The 18,406-nt window shown below is 45.6% G+C and overlaps 1 protein-coding gene across 2 annotated transcripts in view; it reads left to right on the plus strand.

Moving 5' to 3' along the window:
- The window catches only part of LOC129822965 (catenin delta-2-like), a 379,787-nt gene extending 362,025 nt beyond the window's left edge, over positions 1-17,762 (plus strand). For both annotated transcript variants that reach the window (XM_055881562.1, XM_055881564.1), the window contains 4 exons: positions 6,687-6,813; positions 10,178-10,309; positions 12,231-12,307; positions 12,768-17,762. In XM_055881562.1, coding sequence (XP_055737537.1) covers positions 6,687-6,813; positions 10,178-10,309; positions 12,231-12,307; positions 12,768-13,088 — 657 coding nt within the window. In that variant the 3' untranslated portion in view covers positions 13,089-17,762. The remainder of the gene's footprint in view (positions 1-6,686; positions 6,814-10,177; positions 10,310-12,230; positions 12,308-12,767) is intronic.
- The last annotated feature ends 644 nt before the right edge of the window (positions 17,763-18,406 follow it).

The raw sequence follows: 18,406 nt of genomic DNA on the forward strand, positions 1-18,406 counted from the left end.
TTTGGTGGCCTATACAGGGTTGTGACCAGCACTGGTGGCCGACATGTAAACAGTATAGCATGATGCTCAAAAGACCCAAAGTCACCAAATGAAATGGCCTTACAGCCGAGAGCATTAGTAAAAGTAGAGGCTTGACAAAAAAAAAGCTCCTTGGGACTGTAGTGGCGAGGGTCGAGGGCTTCAAGTTCCTCAGTGTCCACATCAGTCAAGAATTATTATGCTCCACACACACCAAAACAGTCGTGAAGAAGGCACGACAAAGCCTCATCCCCCTCAGGAGGATGAAAATATTTCTCATGGGCCCTCAAATCCTCAAAACGTTCTACAGCTGCACCATTGGGATCATCTTGACTGGCTGCATCACTGCTTGGTATGGCAACTGCTTGGCATCCGACTGCAAGGCGCTACAGAGGGTAGTGTGTATGGCCCAGTACATCACTGGGGCCAAGCTCTCTGCCATCCAGAACCTCTATACCAGGCGGTGTCAGAGGAAGGCCCTAAACATTTTCAAAGTTTCCAACCACCCAAGTCATAGACTGTTCTCTCTGCTACTGCATGACAAGCGGTACCGATGCACCACGTCTAGAACCATCAGGACACTGAACAGTTTCTACTCCCAACCAATAAGACTGCTAAATAAGTAGTTAAATTGTTAATCAAATAGCTACCTGGACTAGCTGCATTGACCCATTTTGCGCTAACTCTTTTGACTCATCACTTACACTGCTGCTACTGTCTATTATCTATCCTGTTGCCTGGTCACTTTATCCCTACATATATGTATATATCTACCTGCATTACCTCATACCCCTGCACATGGACTCAGTACTGGTACAATGTGTATATAGCCATATTATCGCTACTCATTGTGTATTTATTCCTCGGGTTATTATGTTTCTATTATTGGGAAGGGCCCGTAAGTAAACATTTCACTGTTAGTCGACACCTTTTGTTTACGAAGCTTGTGACAAATGAAATGTGATTAGATTTCCTGACAGCTAACGTAAATCAGGTGTCAGGCAAGGTTACTGATCATGCGTAGCACGGGAAGGTCACGCACATGCTGTGTGCATGTGTTCTGCGTGTGTTGGATTTATAGCATGTGTGAGGCCTGTGTGCATTGCTCTGCATGGTTTCCAGTCTAACTACAGTTTGATAGCAGAGAATGCCAGTGGGGGGGATGGTACGATAGATGTGTTGGATGTATGCTATATCTGGGGATGGTGATTGGGGTGGGGAGGCGAGGGGAGTGCAGAGAGAGGAGGAGGAGAGGGAGTTGAGCTGTCTGAGGCGTAGTCATGTGTGAGAGATGGAATATGTGTATGCCTTCTTGCTGGCTAGTGAGCATGTGTGTGACACAGTTTTCATTTCAAAATATCCTTAACATTCTACTGAATGGTAAAAGTTTCCTTAGATTCCTTTCAAATAGTCACTGCCTGGGACTTTAGCCTTTATTGGGCTTTAAGAATTCAGTTATAAGATCAGAGTGTTTTATTATATAAAATCCCTTACTTATTAATTTATTCTGTGGCTCAACACTTGAATATGGAATATGTCTAACATTAAACACTAATTTCCCATTGTCCTCTCTCCCATTCCCAGTTTGATGAGTCACGACTATTTCTTTACACACACACACACACACACACACACACACACATGCACACATGCACCGACATGCACACACACGTTATACAGCTGTCTCAGTGAGAACATAAAGGGGATTTGACTGTAGGGAAAAAATAAAAGCATGAAGGGCTGAAGGTTAAAAAGCATGACATGGAATGAGTGTGTTAAAATGACAGAAGTTGCCGTGGCTGAGGCCTGGAGGGACGAACCATTTTTTCATAACCTTTATTCAGCCTAATCGCATCACACACACATACACGCACGCACCTTGTGTGTAGGCTTTAAGTGCTTTATTCGCCTCTTACCTTACAGCCTTGAAATACCTGTCCAATGTGGTTAGATGCAAGAGGCACAATGGTTGCCTGGCAACCAAACTCTCTACTTGCTGGGGGGGGGGGGGTGAAGGTGAAGATAGATAGGGAGAGGAGAGAGGGTAAGATAAGTGAGGGTACGGAAGGAGGTTATGAGAGTGAGGGGATATGAGGAGAGGAGAGAGGGTAAGATAAGTGAGGGTGTGGAGGAGGTAAATGAGAGTGAGGGGATATGAGGAGAGGAGAGAGGGTAAGATAAGTGAGGGTACGGAAGGAGGTTATGAGAGTGAGGGGATATGAGGAAAGGAGAGAGGGTAAGATAAGTGAGGGTACGGAAGGAGGTTATGAGAGTGAGGGGATATGAGGAGAGGAGAGAGGGTAAGATAAGTGAGGGTGTGGAGGGGGGAAATGAGAGTGAGGGGATATGAGGAGAGGAGAGAGGGTAAGATAAGTGAGGGTGTGGAGGGGGTAAATGAGTGTGAGGGGATATGAGGAGAGGAGAAGAGAGAGGGTAAGATAAGTGAGGGTGTGGAGGGGGTAAATGAGTGTGAGGGGATATGAGGAGAGGAGAGAGGGTAAGATAAGTGAGGGTGTGGAGGGGGTAATGAGAGTGAGGGGATATGAGGAGAGGAGAAGAGAGAGGGTAAGATAAGTGAGGGTGTGGAGGGGGTAAATGAGAGTGAGGGGATATGAGGAGAGGAGAGAGGGTAAGATAAGTGAGGGTGTGGAGGGGGTAAATGAGAGTGAGGGGATATGAGGAGAGGAGAAGAGAGAGGGTAAGATAAGTGAGGGTGTGGAGGGGGTAAATGAGAGTGAGGGGATATGAGGAGAGGAGAGAGGGTAAGATAAGTGAGGGTGTGGAGGGGGTAAATGAGAGTGAGGGGATATGAGGAGAGGAGAGAGGGTAAGATAAGTGAGGGTGTGGAGGGGGTAAATGAGAGTGAGGGGATATGAGGAGAGGAGAGAGGGAAATTGGGGCGTCTTTGAACTGTATCAGAGAGGATCCAACCTTTGATCCTTCTGGAGCTCTGCAGGAAACAGGCATGTCACGGCAGGACATGATGTGTGCGTGCGTTACAGTATAATGACATCATTATTAACTATAAGAGTTATGGCTCTTGTATAGAGGGTCCTAATGCTGAATCCAAAGTTTAATGCTATGTTAAGTATTGTTTTCAGTTATCCTGTTTTTCTTCTTTATTTCATTGTGTTCCAGCTCAATAGGTATCTGTCATATCAACACAGCAATTATACAGCAGCAATTATGTGAGTGGAGTTTAGGGTGGTTAAGGTGGAGAAGCATCGTTAGTGTAGACGTTGACTTAATTGGTGGGTGAACCCAACTGAAGATTTGTGTCTGTTCCGTCTACAGTCTTTATATTGAAACAACAGCTGCTGTAATGTGGTGTTGTAGTCATCTGGTGAATCACCTAACAGGGATCACTGGTGTTATATTCATCTGGTGAATCACCTAACAGGGATCACTGTGGTGTTATATTCATCTGGTGAATCACCTAACAGGGATCACTGGTGTTGTAGTCATCTGGTGAAGGACCTAACAGGGATCACTGGTGTTGTAGTCATCTGGTGAATCACCTAACAGGGATCACTGGTGTTATATTCATCTGGTGAATCACCTAACAGGGATCACTGTGGTGTTATATTCATCTGGTGAATCACCTAACAGGGATCACTGGTGTTGTAGTCATCTGGTGAAGGACCTAACAGGGATCACTGTGGTGTTGTAGTCATCTGATGAATCACCTAACAGGGATCACTGGTGTTGTAGTCATCTGGTGAATCACCTAACAGGGATCACTGTGGTGTTGTAGTCATCTGATGAATCACCTAACAGGGATCACTGGTGTTGTAGTCATCTGGTGAATCACCTAACAGGGATCACTGGTGTTGTATTCATCTGGTGAATCACCTAACAGGGATCACTGGTGTTATATTCATCTGGTGAATCACCTAACAGGGATCACTGTGGTGTTGTAGTCATCTGGTGAATCACCTAACAGGGATCACTGGTGTTGTATTCATCTGGTGAATCACCTAACAGGGATCACTGGTGTTGTAGTCATCTGGTGAATCACCTAACAGGGATCACTGTGGTGTTGTAGTCATCTGGTGAATCACCTAACAGGGATCACTGGTGTTGTAGTCATCTGGTGAATCACCTAACAGGGATCACTGGTGTTGTATTCATCTGGTGAATCACCTAACAGGGATCACTGGTGTTATATTCATCTGGTGAATCACCTAACAGGGATCACTGTGGTGTTGTAGTCATCTGGTGAAGGACCTAACAGGGATCACTGGTGTTATATTCATCTGGTGAATCACCTAACAGGGATCACTGGTGTTATATTCATCTGGTGAAGGACCTACCAGGGATCACTGGTGTTATATTCATCTGGTGAATCACCTAACAGGGATCACTGGTGTTATATTCATCTGGTGAAGGACCTAACAGGGATCACTGGTGTTATATTCATCTGGTGAATCACCTAACAGGGATCACTGGTGTTGTAGTCATCTGGTGAAGGACCTAACAGGGATCACTGGTGTTATATTCATCTGGTGAATCACCTAACAGGGATCACTGGTGTTATATTCATCTGGTGGAGGACCTACCAGGGATCACTGGTGTTATATTCATCTGATGAAGGACCTAACAGGGATCATTGTGGTGTTATATTCATCTGGTGAAGGACCTACCAGGGATCACTGGTGTTATATTCATCTGATGAAGGACCTAACAGGGATCACTTTGGTGTTGTAGTCATCTGATGAAGGACCTAACAGGGATCACTGATGTTATATTCATCTGGTGAAGGACCTAACAGGGATCACTGGTGTTATAGTCATCTGGTGAATCACCTAACAGGGATCACTTTGGTGTTGTAGTCATCTGGTGAAGGACCTAACAGGGATCACTGTGGTGTTGTAGTCATCTGGTGAAGGACCTAACAGGGATCACTGTGGTGTTATAGTCATCTGGTGAAGGACTTAACAGGGATCACTGTGGTGTTATAGTCATCTGGTGAATCACCTAACAGGGATCACTGGTGTTATATTCATCTGGTGAAGGACTTAACAGGGATCACTGTGGTGTTATAGTCATCTGGTGAATCACCTAACAGGCATCACTGTGGTGTTGTAGTCATCTGGTGAAGGACTTAACAGGGATCACTGTGGTGTTATAGTCATCTGGTGAAGGACTTAACAGGGATCACTGTGGTGTTATAGTCATCTGGTGAATCACCTAACAGGGATCACTGTGGTGTTGTAGTCATCTGGTGAATCACCTAACAGGCATCACTGTGGTGTTATAGTCATCTGGTGAAGGACCTAACAGGGATCACTGTGGTGTTATAGTCATCTGGTGAAGGACTTAACAGGGATCACTGTGGTGTTATAGTCATCTGGTGAATCACCTAACAGGCATCACTGTGGTGTTGTAGTCATCTGGTGAAGGACCTAACAGGGATCACTGGTGTTATATTCATCTGGTGAATCACCTAACAGGGATCACTGGTGTTATATTCATCTGGTGAAAGACCTAACAGGGATCACTGGTGTTATATTCACCTGGTGAAGAACCTAACAGGGATCACTGGTGTTATAGTCATCTGGTGAATCACCTAACAGGGATCACTGTGGTGTTGTAGTCATCTGGTGAAGGACCTAACAGGGATCACTGGTGTTATAGTCATCTGGTGAAGGACCTAACAGGGATCACTGGTGTTATATTCATCTGATGAAGGACCTAACAGGGATCACTGGTGTTATATTCATCTGATGAATCACCTAACAGGGATCACTGGTGTTATATTCATCTGATGAATCACCTAACAGGGATCACTGGTGTTATATTCATCTGATGAATCACCTAACAGGGATCACTGGTGTTATATTCATCTGATGAATCACCTAACAGGGATCACTGGTGTTATATTCATCTGATGAAGGACCTAACAGGGATCACTGGTGTTGTATTCATCTGATGAAGGACCTAACAGGGATCACTGGTGTTATATTCATCTGATGAATCACCTAACAGGGATCACTGGTGTTATATTCATCTGATAAATCACCTAACAGGGATCACTGGTGTTATATTCATCTGATGAATCACCTAACAGGGATCACTGGTGTTATATTCATCTGATGAAGGACCTACCAGGGATCACTGGTGTTGTATTCATTTGATGAAGGACCTAACAGGGATCACTGGTGTTATATTCATCTGATAAATCACCTAACAGGGATCACTGGTGTTATATTCATCTGATAAATCACCTAACAGGGATCACTGGTGTTATATTCATCTGATGAATCACCTAACAGGGATCACTGGTGTTATATTCATCTGATGAATCACCTAACAGGGATCACTGGTGTTATATTCATCTGATAAATCACCTAACAGGGATCACTGGTGTTGTATTCATCTGATGAAGGACCTAACAGGGATCACTGGTGTTATATTCATCTGATGAAGGACCTAACAGGGTGTGGTGTGTGATTCATTTGTATTTATTTGTATTCATATTTTTGATTTTTTTTAACTAATTTTGAAGACATTTTAATATATCTGTCTGTGTATGTTCTGTAGGATGGATTTTTCAATGTGTGTAATTTATAGGGCGATTCTAACAAGTTTCTCTCTCCCTCTTGTTTTCTCTCTCTCTCTCTCTCTCTCTCTCTCTCTCTCTCTCTCTCTCTCTCTCTCTCCTACAGGATGGATACTCTCAGTATCACTTTGTTGGTTCTGCCTCTACGATAGAGAGAGACAGACAGAGGCCCTACTCCTCCTCTCGCACCCCCTCTGTATCCCCCGTACGAACCTCACCCAACAACCGCTCAAGTCAGTGTTTGTGTGTGTGTGTGTGTGTGTGTGTGTGTGTGTGTGTGTGTGTGTGTGTGTGTGTGTGTGTGTGTGTGTGTGTGTGTGTGTGTGTGTGTGTGTGTGTGTGTGTGTAAGCTGTCCTCTCTGTCACCCTGATAAACTCTTGCCTCCAACTTCCTCTCCCTTAAACAGGCCAATGAGCCAGAGAGCTATAGGAAGAGTGCATTATCATTATCCATTAGCATCAGTGCTAGCGTGCCTACGGGCTTTCAGACATGGTTAGCAATAGCCAATAGCACCAGGGCTAGCCTGCCTGTGGCTGTGCTTCCTCCACAGTGGATTTAGCCTGGTGATGAGGCAGAAAAGTGCTTTTCCTCCCTCTGGCTTAGTGGACTCTTTAACTGGCCCTGGCCTTAGCTTCAGAGCAACTAGCTTCCCTGCTTAATGGTGTGTATGTACGTGTATGTGTGTGTGTGTGTGTGTCTGTGTGTATGTGTGTGTGCGCTTGTGCATGTGCGTATGTGCCTGTGTGTTCAATAGCTGTTCCATCTCAAGGTCAATGAAAAAAACATCACTATGTCTTGCCACTTCATTTCTCTGCACCTACTAAGAACAGTATTATAATGACATACTGCAAGTGAGAGTGTGGTATAGTAGTGATAACAGTTCCCTGAGGAGTGAAGTCAGACATGATGACGTAAGTTGTAAGAGGAGGGGAAGATGAGTCCCACTTTGAATATTGACATTGAGAATCAGGAGCTTAGAGGGATATAGAAACCCTGCTCCCTCCTTTCCTCCCTCCATCCCTCACCTCCCTCTTTTCCTCCATCCCTCACCTCCCTCCTTTCCTCCATCCCTCACCTCCCTCCTTTCCTCCATCCCTCACCTCCCTCCTTTCCTCCATCCCTCACCTCTCTCCTTCCCTCCATCCCTCACCTCCCTCCTTTCCTCCATCCCTCACCTCTCTCCTTTCCTCCATCCCTCACCTCTCTCCTTTCCTCCATCCCTCACCTCCCTCCTTTCCTCCATCCCTCACCTCCCTCCTTTCCTACATCCCTCACCTCTCTCCTTCCCTCCATCCCTCACCTCCCTCCTCTCCTCCATCCCTCACCTCCATCCTTTCCTCCATCCCTCACCTCCCTCCTTTCCTCCATCCCTCACCTCCCTCCTTTCCTCCATCCCTCACCTCTCTCCTTTCCTCCATCCCTCACCTCCCTCCTTTCCTCCATCCCTCACCTCCCTCCTTTCCACACATCTTCTCCTCTGACGTTCCTCTCCTCATTCTCCCTCTCCTTTATCACTCTCTATTCCTGCGTTGCATGGTTCTCTCGTTCTTCTGTTCCCCTGCTCTCCAGTACATGCTGTTCTGGATCTGCTACAACCATGTTTTCTAGCCTCTGAGACCGATCAAAGCAGATTGAGAAAGGGAGGGAGGGAGGGAAGAGGGGGAGAGAGAGATAGAGCGAGAGAGATGTGTGTGCGTCATCATCATTCAAACGTAGAACCTTGTCTGTTCTCTGTGATTAACACCAGCCAAGAGAGACCCTGACCTAGGGGCCCATGCACACACACTGTCTCTGTGGAACTGTAGTAAATGATAAGGGTTTCATGGCTGAACTGTTTCTCTCCTCAGACAATCTCAGAGTAACTGACTGATCCTGCTCACATGTCTGTTCTAACTGTGAGTGTGTGTGTATGTTTGTGTGTGTGCATGTGCGTGCATGTGTCTCTGCAAGCGTGTGTGACCTTTCAAAGCCCCTAGGCGCTCACTGTACCATGCTGATAGCTCTCAGACCTGATCTCCATGGGTAACCGTATCTAACAGTGAAGAGCCTGGTCTCCGGGGTTACAGGATCTAACGGTGTTGTGTTACCGTAGTGATTATCCGTTTAACATAGTTGCTGTCACAGGGTTGTCACACTCCCCTCCTCTCCCCTCCTCTCCCCACCCCACCCCTCCTCTCCCCTCTCCTCTCACCACCTCTCTCCTCCTTTCCCCTCACCCCTCCCATATCTCCCCTCCTCTCACCTCCTCTCCACTCCTCTCCACTCCTCTCCTCACCCCTCTTCTCCCCTCCTCAACCCTCCTCTCCCCACCCTTCCTCTCCCCTCCCCTCCCCACCCATCCCCTCCTCTCCCACCCATCCCCACCTCTCCTCTCCCCACCTCTCACCTCCTCTTCTTCCTCTCCCCTCCCCTCCTCTCCTCTCCCACCCATTCCCACCTCTCCCCTCCTCTCCTCTCACCTCCTCTCCCAGCCATCCCCACCTCTCCTCTCCTCTCCCCACCCATCCCCACCTCTCCTCTCCTCTCCCCACCCATCCCTCCTTTCCTCTCCTCTCCCACCCATCCCCACCTCTCCTCTTCTCTCCCCACCCATCCCCTCCTCTCCTCTCTCACCCATCCCCACCTTTCCCCTCCTCTCCCCACCCCTCCTCTCCCCTCCCCTCCTCTCCTCTCCTCCCCCACCCATCCCCACCTCTCCCCTCCTCTCCTCTCCCCATCCCTCCTCTCCTCTCTCTTCCCTCCCCTCCTCACCTCTCCCCACCTCTCCCCTCCCCTCCTCTCCCACCCCTCCTCTCCCCACCTCTCCTCTCCCCACCCCCCTTACCCCACCTCTCCTCTCCCCACCCCTCCTCTCCCCACCTCTCCTCTTCCCTCCCCTCCTCTCCCCACCTCTCCCCTCCTCTCCTCTCCCCACCCCTCCTCTCCCCACCACTCCTCTTCCCTCCCCTCCTCTCCCCACCTCTCCTCTTCCCTTTCCTCCTCTCCCCACCTCTCCCCACCTCTCCTCTTCCTTCCCCTCCTCTCCCCACCTCTCCTCTTCCCTCCCCTCCTCTCCCCACCTCTCCTCTTCCCTCCCCTCCTCTCCCCACCTCTCCTCTTCCCTCCCCTCCTCTTCCCTCCCCTCCTCTCCCCACCTCTCCTCTCCCCTCCCCTCCTCTCCTCATCTCTCTATTGTTCTAGTAAGGAACAGTACGTTGTGTATGTTTCTATTAGGTTATTTATATTTATAGAATGCTGTAGTCTTTTAGGGATGAACATGCTACTTAAAGCCTTCTCTGATCTGGATGGTTTAATACAGTGTAGGTGAGCAGTTTATATTATGTGTGAAGTATACACTTGATAAGAGTGTTTAGGTAAGCAATATCATAGACTGTAGTGTGTGAGTAAGCATTTTCAGGGGACTGTAAGAGGAGATCACATGCCCCCTGTGAGTGAGTGTCTGTATGTTTGTGTGTGAGTAAGGGTTTTCAAGGGAATTACTGTGTGCTACTCTGACCTGCAGGAGACGACCTTCATGCTGTCACACTAAACATACCTAATGATGAATAATGTGTGTGTGTGATTGTGTGTGTCTGACCGGTGTGTGTGTAATACAGTAAGCGCCCCGGCCTCTCCCAGAGAGATGATGAGTATGAAGGATCGCAAGCCCGAAAACGACTCCACGGCAACCAACGCAGGTTTCCACAGCAACAAAGGAGAGCACACATCCCGGAAAGACGCCATGGCAGGTGTGTGAGAGGAAATATAAAGAATAGATTATTACTTTCTATCTACGCATCTCTTTCCGCCATTCTCCCCCCTCTCTCTCCCCCTCACTCTCTCTCCCCCTCCCTCTCTCTCCCCCATCCCTCTCTCTCTCTCTCTCCCCTTCCTTCCCTCCCTCCCTCTCCCCCCTCCCTCTATCTCTCCTCCTCCCTCTCTCCCCCCTCTCTCTTTCCCCCTCCCTCTCTCTCCCCCCTCCCTCTCTCTCTCCCCCCTCCCTCTCTCTCTCCCCTCTCTCTCCCCTCCCACTTTCTCTCCCCCCTCTCTCTCTCTCCCCCCTCTCTCTCTCCTTCTCCCTCTCTCTCTCTCCCCCCTCCCTCTCTCTCCCTCCTCCCTCTCTCTATCCATTGCTGAGTTTTTCTCATATAATAACCTCAATAGATTATGAATAAAAGAATGTCCAGGACAAAGGTTTGAGTTCTCGAATCAAAGGGTTTATTCTGAAACTCAACAGGCTACTGTATGGCTGTAGCCTACGCCAGGTACATCTGTATAATACATCAGTCATCAACAATTCGCTATCTCACTTGTCCATCGCCTCAGTCAAGACATGCCACTTCCAGAATCCTACATTTGTTTTAGTTTTGTTTTCAAAGCATCTTTGATATTGTCTTTGTAATGAGAGTGCTATATAAAATACATCTATTATTATTATTATTGTAATATACAGGTAAGTGCAGTAAATGATGGTTCTGGTGGCTCTGTTGTGGTCTACCCCTTAGAGGACAAGGTAAACGCCAATACAGCCATTCTGACTGATCATTTTGATCCTGATGGGAGTGGTCTCTTCCAGGATGACAGTGCCTCCATCCACAGGGCACAAGTGGTCACTGAATGGTTTGATGAGCATGAAAAATATGTAAACCATATGCCATGGTGGATAGATTTCAACCCAATTGAACACTTATGAGAGATTCTGGAGCGGTGCCTGAAACAGCGTTTTCCACCACCATCAACAAAACACCAAATGATGGTATTTCTCGTGGAAGAATGGTGTTGCATCCCTCTAATAGAGTTCCAGACACTTGTAGAATTGATGCCAAGGTGCATTGATGCTGTTCTGGCCCGTGGAGGCTCGTGGAGGCCCGTGGTGGCCCAACACCCCTTTATTTTGGCAGTTTCCTGTGGCTCTCTTAACTCATTAAGAGACATTCACTAATTACTATTTTAGACTTACATTCTGTATAGACATTTTCTCACTAATTAATTGTGCGACTTAAAGGCTGATGTTATTTTCACCAGATTCTCTGACATGTTCTCAGGCTGATGTTATTTTCACCAGATTCTCTGACATGTTCTCAGGCTGATGTTATTTTCACCAGATTCTCTGACATGTTCTCAGGCTGATGTTATTTTCACCAGATTCTCTGACATGTTCTCAGGCTGATGGTGTTTTCATCAGAAGTTCTGACATGTTTTCAGGCTGAAGGCTGATGGTGTTTTCATCAGAAGTTCTGACATGTTTTCAGGCTGAAGGACACATTCTCTCTTTAATATACTTATTCTTTCTCACACTTCTTCTCCATCTATTTCTCTCAGTCTTTGTCTTTCTTTCTGTCTTTCTTTCCTTCTCTCTCTCAATTCATTTCAAAGGGCTTTTATTGGCATGGGAAACACATGTTTACATTGCCAAAGCTATTGAAATAAACAATTTAAAAAATACCAATAAACATTACACTCACACATGTTCTCTCCCTCTCTCTCTCTCTCTGTCTCTGACACGCTCTCTTTATCTTTCTCTTTCTCTCTCACACTCTCTCACACTCTCTGACACCGTCTCTCTCTCTCTCTCTCTCACACACTCTCTCTCTCTCTGACACCGTCTCTCTCTTTCTCTCTCTCACACACTCTCTCTCTCTCTCTGACACCGTCTCTCTCTTCTTTCAGTCCAAATCTCCTGTGGAACATCCACGTTGTTCCGGAAATCTTATGTAACTGCTAATGACGACATTAAACACAACCAGGTGAGCTACAGTACTACAAACACACACCCACACACAAATACACACATGTGCATGCAGGCATGCACATACACACACACTCACATTGCTGCACGCACACACAGACACGCACAGATTTTTATGGCACGTCTTGTTAGCAAGTTACCTCCTTGGCATCTGGTGCCATGATGATGGTTGTCATGGTTGCGTCTTCAGGAAGGTGGAGGTTCTGATAAGCTCTGATGTGTTTCGGAATCTTCACCAATGCCCCGCCCACAAACTGAAGAGCGTGAAACTGTGGAAACCTGAAACCACACCCCGCGCTTATCCAATTAAAAACCTTATCTTATCACCTCAGATGAAGTTAGACCAATTAAACGGCTCTGTGAAATGTGTAAACGTAAACTTAATACAGCCTCAATTTTGGAAGATGAAACTAACTGTATAGTTTCTGAGGTGTGATGAGTTTTTATTTCCTCTCCAGATCCCTCCTCAGCCCATGACCATAGCTCCGCAGGCAGACTGCTCCTCTACACCTATAAAAGACTACGACACGTTCCCTCCATCCCTCCCTCCAACCTTCCCTCCGCCGCAGAACCCCGGCCGCATGCTGGATGACTCCTTCTTCGAGCCTCCAGACCAGCCCCTCCCCCAGCCCCCGTCTCAGGCTGCCACTGACCTCCGGATGCACCTGGGCCTCAAATCCACTGGCAACTACGTGGACTTCTACTCTGCATCCCGGCCCTACTCCGAACTCAACTACGAGACCAGCCACTACCCGGCTTCGCCTGACTCCTGGGTCTAGAGACAGGAGTCACAACTTATCTCTGGTCCTGGAGAGACATAGGCTTGTGCAGGCTTTAGCTCCAGCCTTGCAGTAACAACACCTGATTCAAGTAATTGAAGTGTTATGAACAGTTGTTTTTAGGATATTAGGTTTATTAGTGCTGGGCTGGAACAAAAGCCTCCATGGTCCTGTAACTCTCCAGGACTGGGAGTGAAAACACTGGTGTAGAGTAAGGTGGGAGTGGGAGTGGGAGGTTAATATTAGTTACTAACCGCAGCAGAGATTGAGGGGGTAGAGGAGGGAGGTGCCAGGGGGTTGTTAGGGACTGAGGCGTGAAGAGAGACTGCATGTGCATGAATACCACAATACATTTTCTTTCTACCAGTTCAGTTTGTTCAAAGCTTGTTCCACTGGGAAAGTGAATGTATGGATATGTCAAAAGGGAGAGAAAGAACGAGAGAGGGAGAGAGACAGAAGAAAGAGAGAGAGAGCCTTGATAGAAAGAAAGAGAGAGAGAGAGAGTGAAGGCCTTGACGGAAAGAAAGAGAAAGAGAAAGAGAGAGAGAGAGTGAAGGCCTTGACGGAAAGAAAGCGAGAAAACAAGTGAATGATGACGGAGGGCTCTTACATTGACCTTCAGAAAGGAGGAGAAGAGACGAGGTGTGGAGAAATGGAGGAGAGAAAGAGTGGCGGTGAGGGTTCTTTGGCCAGTCGGGATGAAAAGCCACAGAACAGAGAAGGGAGAGAGGGATGAGTGGAAAACACCAAGCTCAAGGCAGGAGTGGATGTTTACAGGAAAAACTAAGGGAGCAGCTTTCCACCCATTCATTACATTGACTTCTGACTTTCACCTTTCTATGGAATGTCCTCTATTCAAGAAGACTCTTCCAGCCATTTTATTTTCACATATTTTTTATTTGTATTTTTTTAAGTTGTGGATGTATAGTATTTTTGGTGTACAGTACAGTACAGTGACAGTTGAGAGACTTGTGTGGTATTGTGTATATTACACGAGTCACTAGCGACCGACCACTGCATATTGTTAGTCTGTAACAGGAGAGGCTGAGAAGAAAACACACACCATTTGGAACAATGTCTATCAATGATCACTGTCTCCCTTTCCCACACCACATCTGTTCGAACTGCCAGTGGTTGACTAGCAGTATTGTCTGTTCTCTGATCACGAAAAATGTCTGTCCAAAGCAGTTCAAGACCGACTACAACACCGATGACATCATTCCACACTCCTTCTTGACAGACTGCTTTTTCACTGCCTAAACAATTAGATGTAGATATTTGAAATATACGTTTCTTGTTTCTCCGTTTCCACACTCTAAAATTTTATTTTGAAGATGGTTTTGTCATCCACAGTTACATGATACAATCTGTCCCTTGTACAAGAACCAACCTTCTGCTTTCTAAGACGTTCTACTAGTTTGTACGTACCACCACTGTACATTAGAGAGAGAAGTGACATTGTGCCAAACTTTGCCCTCTCTGGTTCCAGCCCTAGACTGGAGGATGTATGCGACTCTCAGTTGACGTTTACAGACCATGACCAGTCATTCTCTCTCTTGTTTGTAACTGCTTTGGTTCCTAACTGTGTTTTGATGGGAGTAAGCTATACACTACCTACAGAGGGGTATCACTATAGAAAGGGATACGTACGTCTCCTTCTTAAATGAACAGACCTGCCTATGTTAGTTGAGCGTGTATGAGTGTGTGTGTGTGTGTGTGTGTGTGTGTGTGTGTGTGTGTGTGTGTGTGTGTGTGTGTGTGTGTGTGTGTGTGTGTGTGTGTGTGTGTGTGTGTGTGTGTGTGTGTGTGTGTGTGTGTGTGTGTGTATGAGTGTGTGTGTATGAGTGTGTGTGTGTGTGTGTGTGTGTGTGTGTGTGTGTGTGTGTGTGTGTGTGTGTGTGTGTGTGTGTGTGTGTGTGTGTGTGTGTGTGTGTGTGTGTGTGTGTGTGCATGTGCGCATTTGGGTGTGTGTCTTGATCAATGTCTGAAAGAAGAGGCATCCCTCCAGATAAGAGTCAGATTTTACAAAACACAACCCAAAGCAAAATTCACTTGACTGACATGTCCATATAGAATGAATGACAAATCTATATATACAGCGCCTTCAGAAAGTGTTCATACCCCTTGACTTATTCCACATTTTGTTGTTACAGCCTGAATTCAAAATGGATTAAACATTTTTTTTCTCACCCATCTACAGTCAACACCCCATAACGACAGTGAAAACAGGTTTTTAGAAATGTTTGCAAATGTGTCGAAAATGAAATACAGAAATATCTCACACCTTTGGCAACGATTGTGAGTCTTTCTGGGTACGTCTAAGAGCTTTACACACCTGGATGGTGCAACATTATACCCATTATTCTTTTTGAAATTCTTCCAGCCCTGTCAAATGTGTTTTCAAGTCTGCCACAGATTATTTATTTGTATTTATTTTTCCACCCTTTTTCTCCCCAATTACGATCTTGTTTCATCGCTGCAACTCCCCAATGGGCTCTGAAAAGGTGAAGGTTGAATCATGTGTCCTCCGTAACATGACCCGCCAAACTGCGCTCCTTAACACCCGCCCGCTTAACCCGGAAGCCAGCGGCACCAATGTGTCAGAGGAAACACCGTTCAAGTCAGCTGGCAGGCGCCTGGCCTGCCACAAGGCATCGCTTAGAGCGTGATGAACCAAGTAAAGCCCCCCCCCCGGCCAAACCCTCCCCTAACTCGGCGACACTGGGCCAATTGTGTGCCAGCCTATGGGACTCCCGGTCACGGCCGGTTGTGACACAGCCTGGGATTGAACCCAGGTCTGTAGTGTCTGTAGTGACACCTCAAGCGCCACTCGGGAGGCCCCCTGCCATAGATTTTTAAGTTGATTTTAGTCAAAACTGTAACTTGGCCATTCATGAACATTCAAGTCTTCTTGGTAAGCAATTGTATTGTAGATTTGGCATGGTGTTTTAGGTTATTATCCTGCTGAAATGTGAATTAATCTCCCAGTGTCTGGTGGAAAGCAGACTGAATCAGGTTTTCCTCTAGGATTTTGCCTGTGCTTATCTCCAGTCCGTTTATTTTTTATCCTGAAAAACTCCCCAGTCCTTAACGATTACAAGCATACCCATAACATGATGCAGCCACCACTATGCTTGCAAACATGGAGCATGGTACTCAGTAATGTATTGTATTGAATTTGCCCCAAACATAACACCTTGTATTCAGGACAAAAAGTGAATTGCTTTGCCATATTACTTTAGTGCCTTGTTGCAAACAGGATGCATGTTTTGGAAGGCTGCCTTCTTTTCACTCTGTTAATTAGGTTAGTATTGTGGAGTAACTACAATGTTGTTGATCCATCCTCAGTTTTCTCCTATCACAGCCATTAAACACTGTACTGTTTTAACTTCACAATTGGCCTCATGGGGATATCCCTGAGTGGTTTCCTTCCTCTCCGGCAGCCGATTTAGGAAGGATTTTCTTTGTAATGACTGGGTGTATTGATACACCATCCAAAGTGTAATTAATAACTTCACCATGCTCAAAGGGATATTCAATGAGTGTTTTTTTAACCCATCTACCAATAGCTGCCCTTCTTTGTGAGGCATTGGAAAACCTCCCTGGTCTTTGTGGTTGAATCTGTGTTTGAAATTCACTGCTCGACTGAGGGACCTTATAGATAATCGTATGTGTGGGGTACAGAAATTAGGTAGTAATTCAAAAATAATGTTAAACACTATTATTGCATACAGAGGGAGTCCATGCAACTTATTGTGACTTGTTAAGTACTTTTGAACTTATTTAGGCTTGCTATAACAAAGAGGTTGAATACAGTGGAGGCTGCTGAATGGAGGACGGCTCATAATAATGGCTGGAACGGCACTATTGGAATGACATCAAACACATAGAAACCATGTGTTTGATACCATTCCACTTATTCCACAACAGCTATTACCACAAGCCCGTCCTCCCCAATTAAGCTGCCACCAACCTCCTGTGGTTGAATACTTATTAAGTCAAGACATTTAAGCTTTTCATGTTTTATTAATTTGTAAAAAATAATTGAAAAACATCATTCCACATTATGGGTTATTGTGTGTAGGCCAGTGACAAAAAAAAACAATTTAATCAATTTTAAATTCAGGCGGTAACACAACAAAATGTGGAAAAAGTTAAGGGGTGTGAATACTTTTCTGAAGGCACTGCATATATATATATATATATATATATATATATATATACAATGGTATCAAACACATGGTTTATATGTGTTTGATGTCATTCCATATATATATATATATATATATATATATATATATATACTTTTTATGTGCAGGTGTCGGTGTTACTAAAAGCAACAATGTTTTATGGAGAGAAAAAAAACGTGTACAATATGACTCTGTTCACGTGACTGTACTGATGATGACGATGATGAAGTTTGGACCCCCTGTTGAGAAGACAGCTCGGTTACAATATCCACATTGCGTACTAGTTATTTGGCCATACATTCTAAGCAGTACGCTAGAGTGGATATTGGAACGTAGCAGAACCAACAGAACCTAGCTGATGATAGTGATGATGTTGACACTATGGTGCGCGTTGTGATGTCGTGTGTCCTGGCTTATTAGAAGACCTTACTGAGTGTGGATGCTACCTTTAACACCAGGTAAATAAAAGACTCTTTGCAATCTATTCTACCTATTCAACATTTATTTCACCAGCTAAGTCATGGAGATTTTTTTTTATAATTCACATTTGATTAATTACTTTGGTACTTTTTCAAAGTCATATAAGTCACTGAACTTTCAAGAGAACTTGAACTTCTTCAAAAAGTGAAAGCCAAGGTCGACAGTGACAATTTAAAAACTCCCTTGAGGTTGGAAGAAACATTGAGTTGCCAGGGAATAAGTACAGAGGATGTTTAGACAGTAGTTCATCATTTTAACCCAACCTGGGCCAATCATTTTCTATCACATCCTACCACATTTACCCAGATCTAAGATTGTTTTTTATCCTAATCAGGACCGCTATTTCCCTGCTACTTCTGTGTCTGTATGTGTCTGTATGTGTGTGTGTGTGTCCACGTCCTGAAAGCTATTTCCCTGCTGCCCTGCAGATAAATCACATGCCACATGGTGTTATCTCCCTGACAGGCTCCACTGACAAGCAGCTGATTACATCTGGACTCATAAACACCTCCATTGGAGAATGGGCCAGCAGACATGTTGTTACATGTCCAACTGAAAATAGGCTCTGTCATAATGTGGATAGCTTACAAATGTAACCACAGACCTGATGCATTCTAGCCATGCATACAGTGACTATGGAGTAATAGA

Source organism: Salvelinus fontinalis, chromosome 25 (genome assembly GCF_029448725.1).
Source record: "Salvelinus fontinalis isolate EN_2023a chromosome 25, ASM2944872v1, whole genome shotgun sequence".
Classification (NCBI taxonomy): domain Eukaryota; kingdom Metazoa; phylum Chordata; class Actinopteri; order Salmoniformes; family Salmonidae; genus Salvelinus; species Salvelinus fontinalis.